The 7,813-nt window shown below is 40.0% G+C and overlaps 1 protein-coding gene across 4 annotated transcripts in view; it reads left to right on the top strand.

Moving 5' to 3' along the window:
- The first annotated feature begins 317 nt into the window (after positions 1–317).
- Positions 318–7,813, top strand: part of KLF12 (KLF transcription factor 12) — a 146,346-nt gene continuing 138,850 nt past the window's right edge. For 3 of the 4 annotated variants that reach the window (XM_086482000.1, XM_086481998.1, XM_086481999.1), the window contains exon 1: positions 318–401. In XM_086482000.1, the coding sequence (XP_086338126.1) occupies positions 336–401 (66 nt within the window). In that variant the 5' untranslated portion in view covers positions 318–335. The remainder of the gene's footprint in view (positions 402–7,813) is intronic. The other variant, XM_086481997.1, reaches the window with a different exon arrangement.

The raw sequence follows: 7,813 nt of genomic DNA, 5'->3' as shown, positions 1-7,813 counted from the left end.
TTTTAAAGCAAGGGATTTATGTACATGTATCTGTGTGATTGATTTCAAATTAAAAAATAGTGATTTGAGATGATTTTCCCTTGTTGCTTACAAAGACTTAGTTCTCTTTTAAGGATAACTGAAAGTATAATTTACTGTTTTAACAGAAGTAGTAACTTGGTAGCTACTCCTTGAAATTAATGTTATATCTTCATTAACTGTATTTCCACTAAAAGAAACTTACTTCTGCAATATCGTAGAACTAAACCAATTAATTAAACCAAGTGGTTTTCATCATTTTTTTTTATTAACCTTGTCCTTTTTTGCCTTAGGACATCAGCGCCTTTGAGAACAGAATGTTAATGCTTGATGGGATGCCGGCAGTCAGAGTCAAAACAGAGCTGCTGGAATCCGAGCAAGGGGTAAGCAGAGGTTTCTGTGTGGCCTTACTCTGAAGCACACTGGTGACCTTTCCCGAGCTTCTCTGTGATTAGCTATCCCTCCTGTGTTGTCATTTTGCTTTCTACGTTTTTCGCCATTTCTACTGTTCTGGTCTCATCTGCTGGGAGCACAAAACAAAACTCTGTGGAAGACTTAACTGAAATTATCACGGGTAGCTGAGATGGCTGTTGGTGTGATTTTGTTATTATAAAAAAAGGATAAAAAAAACAGGAAAGAATACTGGATTATAGTAAAGAAGCCAAATTCATACATCCGAGAAGCCCATGTGTCTTTGCTATTCTGCCTTCTTGGGGTATTTGCCTTAATGTGGTTGTTTTGCCCTTTATATGCTTTTCCTACTCCATTTTCTGCTTGTGAAAATGTGGTCTCTTTCTGGTGGAATACACTTGTTTATCACTATGATGAGAAAGCTAGAAGCTTCGGATGGTTGAAGCTGGTATCACATCGTCTGCTGAATACAGGACAGAAATCATGAATAGGATTTTGAATTTTTGCAGAACAAGTGTTTGACATTGGAGTGGTAGATTTTAGGAAAACAGAAGATTATGTTTTTGGATGTATTAAGGGTGTTTTCCTTACATATGTGGTAATAACTACATCATGGATTGTAGATTATGATGAGGACATCTGTATTTAATGGATTTTGTGTTGCCATGAATCTTTGTTTCCTTGTGTGCACCTTATGTTATTCCAAAGAATCCAAGCCACCTTACTGCTCTGAAGACAGATGCCTTCAATAAGCAGAGAGCATAATTGAAGCAGCAATGGGTGGGGATGGGCTTTTGCCTCCTTCTGTTAGTTGGCTTTTTTCCTTCCTGCTATTTTCTCAATTATTTAATTGCAAATTTAAATGATATGGAAGAGAGGGAATTAACTTTCAGGATGACTTAATTTGGAAGACTTGCAAGGAGATATCAGTTATTCAGGATGTTTTTGTGGCTTTAAGTTTGAGAGAAAAAAGAACTTGACATTTAATGGAGTTCTTGCTCATCTCTCTGCCTTCTTGAGAGAAAGTACCCTCAGAAAATACTCCAGTACAGTGTAGTTTGAGGGAACATAAAAGTTGGGCTATGTATGAATCACAATCATAAAAAGACAGATCCATTAGAGGTAATTTTTAATACCTTCTGGATGCTTTGCATTATGTCTTTGCATGTAACATAAACCTTTCTCTATGTTGTTCAGAAGGCAAATGTTTAATTGGTATTTGCCTTTGTCTAGTTTAAAATAAATTCTATGCATGGTGCATATTGCTGGGTCTTTTATGAAGAATACTTCCTTTAGCAAAGTGTGATTCTGGAAGACCTATTTGGTGTCTTAGGAACTGGAAGGAAATGAACAATTTATATAGGTTTTTTTAATTTCCTTAGGGTTTTTTTAATAAAATTTTGTGGACTTCTGTGTAAGCAGAAAATGATGTCATCTTCTTCTTTTCCAGTGACTGAGCTGTTGGACAAAGAGCTCGGTTTGATTTGGGATTTTATGTGCTTTGGTACTAATTAAGTAGTGTCTGGTCAAGAGTCTCTGGCACCTTTATGACTCTTCATTAGGGAACAATCAATAAGTACAAAATGAATTCTCCGGTTCACTAACAGAGGAGCTAGCCATTAGGATGGCAATTTTCCAGCAAACAGCTTAAACTCTGAAAAGAAAGGTGGTTGAAACAGATGTTTAGCATGTGCTTCAGAGACCGTTTTGAATATGTAGATGGTGGTAGACGTAACAGGGACAAGTGTTTGAAGGATGTGATTACCAAAAACAGCACGTGGAGCTGCTTGGGAAGATGAATGTCATAACTAGGAAACAAGGAGTGGCAACTAAAATGTGATCCAAGTAGTATGAGTTTGAAATTGCCATGTCTGTTTGTGTTACTATAGTGCTCAGAGTCCCTAGAGTTGCACCTCTGTTGCAGTGTATGTGTATACAGGGCAATGTGATTTCTGCTTTGAAAATTTGCAAGCTAAGATGGCATTTTGAGTCTTCTGAAGGTAGTTGTGAAAGCTTCATCACTTAGGATGCTGAATGCCAGACAAGACTAGTCAAACTTTTCCAAAACCTGTGAGAAGACAGCTTGGCTTTTTGCCGTTCCTGCTTGGTATCTGCTATTGGCTCTAGGTTTGCTGCAAGGGCAAAAGTGAGACATGGTTTAAGGGTTATGAAAAGAAGGTTTCATCTGTGGTTGGGAGATCCTGAAGGCTGTGTCAGTTGTGGAGGAGTGAAACCAACAGAGTCTGGAGCACCAGTGGCCCTCAACCAGGATTGTGAGTGCTGAGCAATCAGACCAGAGAGCACTGATTTGCCATGCCTTGCTAATGAGGCTTTGGAGGAGATGGTACAATATTAATCTATCTTTTGTCTGAGAAGGGCTGTTGGACCACTTTGAATTGTCTCCTGTTTAAGTCTGAACCCATATTTCAAATAAACATTTTCTTGATTTTAGAAGAGATAGTGGTGAAGAACCTCCCACAGCTATGCTAGTAGTTACTCATTCTTGTTGTGAAAGCATGCACCTGATTTTTAATCTGAATTTTATCTGGCATCAGCTTCCAGCCCTTTACAGTGGCAACAGAAAAATTCTCTCATGGTGTTGTGTGACAGTCTTGCTTAGCCCTTTTGGGGTCAGACCATATAGTGTGTGGTGAAGGGAAGGAGGTTGCTCCTTGGGTTGCTATTGCAGTATGGGAAGCTGCCACATGTGATAGCTAAGCCCCGATCTTGGCACATCCTCCACATTAATGGTGATGGGTGTTTACAAGGCAATTACTGCAAAACTTTATTGAAATTAAGATTAAATTAATTGTAGGTTCCAAGGGTATGTGCCTGCTTCTTGCAGGGATATTGAACGTTTTCCTGCAGGGCATGTGAATATGTCAGCCAGGCAAGGTGTTTTCTCAGTAGTTGTACTTTGTTTAGCTGTGCCTTGTGATTCATGACCTCCGAGGTGGGATTCACAGAAAAGACATTGCCAGGGGAATGTGGATGTTGTTTGGCCATGTATACATGCAATGATGTGTGGGACACCCAGCCAGTCCTCCCCACTCTTCTGGCTCTTGCAGCATTGGCCTGATGAGAGAGCAGCCAGTAGAGGAGACTCTACTCGCACCCTGGGCTCTTGTTGCATGGAGGCAAGTGTGTGTGCTCAGAGGGATGGCGGGCTGGTGCTGGGTCAGATCCCACTCTGATGCCCTTGCGCCTCGTCACCTTCCTGTTCCTGGCTTGTTCCTGTACATTACTGCTGTAGGTGAGGTAAAGGGAGATTTTTCTGAAGAATCACTTGGTGCCAGCGCTGGATTACTGGCAAAGAGCAGGGGCCAGAAGGAAGCCCTGTGATTCTGAGCTTGGCTCCAAGATCGCAAGATGAGTCAAATGCCTACATCCCTGCTTCAAATAGGAATTCTTGTAATGATCTTATATGTACGATGCTGGCTTGGTGGATTCAGCAGATGACGTGGTCACAGTGTTTGAGTCCTTTTTTACTCCGAAGTTTCAATTTATTTCATAATTTGATTAGTTTAATGATTAAACAATACGTGTTTGTCCTAGGATTTTATTAAAAGCCTTCTTTTGAAATTCATATATCTCCTTATAGTTTGTGAACCAGTAACCCGCCAACCTGTTGACTCCAGCAGTAGAAAATACCACCACTTAACAACCTTGGTAAAATGAGCAATGATCACTGCAGTAACTTGACAACATAGAAATAAAAAGCTCAGAAAGAAGTAACATTCCCCTTCCTTTTACACCTACTCCACCAAAATGGAAGCACAGTAGGAGAAAAGAAAAAAAAAAGATTCTATACAAACAGCACCAGCTTTTAACGTCAAGTTGATTCTTCAGTTACCTTTTGTGACATACAGCTATGGTCAAATAAGGACCATCTGGCCATGTGCATTTCATTTATCAGAAGTTCATGTTCTCTGTGCTGCTCTGGGTAATCTGATCTTCACCAGGTTTTGTCTCTTGCCTACATGTGGGTGGTGGTGGTGGTAGAAGTCACCCATGATGAAGATAAGAACCAGGACAGAGCAAATCGTTGAGCAAAAATTAGCGTTTTCTGCTGTATTTTGGATACTAAGCCAGGCAATCAATCTATTATATTCCAGTGTTGCTTTTGTTTTTCCTATTGGAGTCCTTGGTCTTTTTGCAGGAGAGGTTAAGTATAACGTAAGGTTTGTCTCTACCATCTGTGCAAGACCTCCAGGGTCTTTTAACTTTCTTGTTAGACGTTTTGTTTTGTTTTGTGATTTGTCCGTGTCTTGCACTGTGTTTGGGTGCTCTGTGTCAAAACCTGGGCTGATAGCTCTGAAACATTTTTAAATATTCCTAAATAGCATCTCAGTCTCAGACTGAGACTTCTGTAACACTGCAGAAGTGTTACATATCTAGAGCAAGCGGAGGTGGATTTAAAATGCAATACAGCAGAAAGAAGAAGCAAACAAAGGAAGTGTAGTCCAGCTGAAATTTTAGGGTAGCCCTGGGAGAATGAAGCTGTGTGAGCTGCTCCCACTGCAAACCAGCCCAGTCTCTAGCTGAGGCCAAAAGGAAATTTGAGCCGATGGCTGTGTTTCAGTTATGCCCCATGCACCAGTTCCTTTGAGCCCTTGACTAGAGGAGAGGTGGGCAGGACTCAGGAGCTACAGCCTGTGTCGATGCAGTGAAGACAAACCTTTACCAACCTGGGTTTAAAAGGCACTGAGTTCAAGCTAGATGATTGTGGGAGAATGGGATTTAGGCAGCCCATAAGGGAGACATGCCTCATGAGATACAGGTTACTAGGCAAATTTGGAACAAAGAAGTATTTGCAAGAGATTCGCTTTGGAAAAAGTTAAAACAGTTCTTTGTTTTATTGTTGCCAATTTAGAATAGTTTAATGATTTTTAGAAGGCCATCAGCATTAGCAAGAACAGATGCTTATTTTTCCAGTGAACTACTGTCCTTAATTTTGCACAGGAGATTTAATGCAGGCTATTGTTTGAGGCTTCAAGAAGACACAGTGCTGCTTTAATGACTTTATCACAAATGAAATAAAGACATTACATAAAAGATATCGCATTGCCCTTTAACAAGGCTTCGTTATTATCTCCCCTACTGTGGAACAGGAGCTAGCATTGCTAATAAATTGGTAGAATTACTTTAGAAATGTGAATTTGCTTATCATTTGATATCCTCCAGTGACCTACAGCTTTAGATCCTTTGGTCTTGAGTAAAATCTTTGTATGTCAGCAACCAGCTTCAGAGAAGGACCTGAAGAAAGTGGTCCCTCCTTATGTAGGTGAACGTGGAATACTTCAGCAGGAAAAAAATGTGCCAAAAACTATTTTGAAAAGTAATGCTCCTCATTGTAAAGATGTAGAGAGGCTAGATTAATTTAAATGGTAATACAGACTGGGCAGTGAATTTGTTAGCTGCTGGATACTATCAAGTAGTTAGGATGGATAGTGTTGACTGGTTTCAATGTGAAGTCTGAAAGTGTTGCTGATCAGTGCAGGGTGTGGCCCAGTTTCTAAAAACTGGTAAATGTGTCTGACTTAGACACATGAAGTCACACCTTCTCAAGTATTTGCAGTGTTGGGCCATAAGCTTTTGTTAAAAGGAGATATGAATGTGGCACTTATGGCTCACAGTTAATCTTCAAATACAGAGAATAATGAACCTCTAGTTTTCATCAGCTTTTTTGTTTCCAGATCTGCAATCTCATCCATTGCTATGCCTGTGCTTTGACCCCTCAAATCATTTTCTGAAGATGATGAATCTTACTCTGAATTCACCTCCTAATTCTGCTTTATCTGTCTCCATTCCCGTGCCTCACCATGGCTGTATTATGAAAAGAATGACTAAAATGACAAAGCCCTTTAACAAGCCAATATTACTCTCTGTGCCTTTTGTCCCCAGCCAAATAATCTTGTTGTCTTGTGTCTGAAGAATGCATCCATGCTTATGTTATTAAATACATAAACATGTTCTACCTCAGCCTGGATAACAGTGACAGAAGTCTGTTTTATTTTCAACGATTTCCAAAAATACATGTTGAAATTCAGTTGAGAATAGTCTCAATAGCAAAGTTTGCTCCTTGGCTGTATGAGGAACTGTTTTATGTTGATTCATTCAGCTTATGTGCATTCTTTGTATTATTAGAAGAAAGAGCACTTCTAGTATTTGCTGTTGTAATTTGTGAATCTCTGCTTCATTCAAATGATTCATTTTTTTCTGAATTACTGTTTAGCACAACTGGTTTGGGGAAACAAATGGCATATGGACAGTGTACATGTATGAGTCTCTTCTGCAAAGAAACTAGCCCTTCTTACTTTCTGTTGGTTTTCTTTGTCTTACAATAGATTATGCTTGGGTGTTATTAAGTTAGAAACACACTGATATGATTCATTAGTTGCCTTACAGTGCCGTAAATAAATGACATTCTTCAGAAAGAGATCAAAATCTGATCCTAAAGACCAGTAAGGACATAACCTGCAGGGCACGATGCAAAGCCATCTGAGACATACCTAAGGAGATAGAGCTGTATTCGCTGAGCACTGCTGAAGGATATGCTTGCAACCCAGAAGGGTGCACCACAGCTACATCAGTGGGATTAATTAAGGCAAGTGAAGCACCACAAGCTGATAACTACCGTGGGTTGCTGTTTCATGTTAAGTGGAAGCTCGCATGAAGAAAAAGGTAGACAACTCCTATGACATAGCTCTCAACCTGGCATTCGTTGCCAGTGACTAAATGACATTGGGGACAGTTGGGTCAATTGATCACTGATCCAAGAAAACCCAACCAAAGAGGAGAAAGGGAATGGATGTATATATCGTGCAGTCACACTGTTAGGAAATCGTGGATATTTTCTATCCTATGGAGACAGAAAGGATGGGAAGAGGATTGTGGGTGCTGCTTTTGACAAAGGCCTGTAGTTAGAGCTGGTTAACTGTATCTGAAAGTACATCCTGAGACACCTTTACTGCTTCTGGAACCCAGACTACCTACTTAGGCATGTTTTTGCACTGCTCCCTTGCCGAATACTGAGTGTTTACAGTGTTGCACATGTTCCTTACTGCTTTTGAAGACAGTCCTTGTATAGAATAGAGAGCGAAGGGGTTTTTACACCATGGTTGTAGGTGTGGTTTATTTATTTGGGATTTTTTTTCCCCCAGGGATCAGAGACAAAAATGCAATAGAAAAGTAATAGATTTAAGACTAACAGGAAATGATAGCTTAACCAGCTCAGTCAGCACACTCACTGTCATGCTTGCTAGGTAGTCTTTTTGCCAAGTTAGCTAAGTTTACAGATGGAAAATGCAGGTGGGGTTGAAAAATGTATGACGCTGTCTGAAATTCTCACTAAGAGAAGGATCCCAGATCCTCTGAGACTTAA

The sequence above is a fragment of the Leptosomus discolor genome, chromosome 1 (assembly GCF_034619465.1).
Source record: "Leptosomus discolor isolate bLepDis1 chromosome 1, bLepDis1.hap2, whole genome shotgun sequence".
Lineage (NCBI taxonomy): Eukaryota > Metazoa > Chordata > Aves > Leptosomiformes > Leptosomidae > Leptosomus > Leptosomus discolor.
The sequence above is the reverse complement of the archived record's forward strand: the minus strand, read 5'-3'. Positions and strand labels throughout refer to the sequence as shown.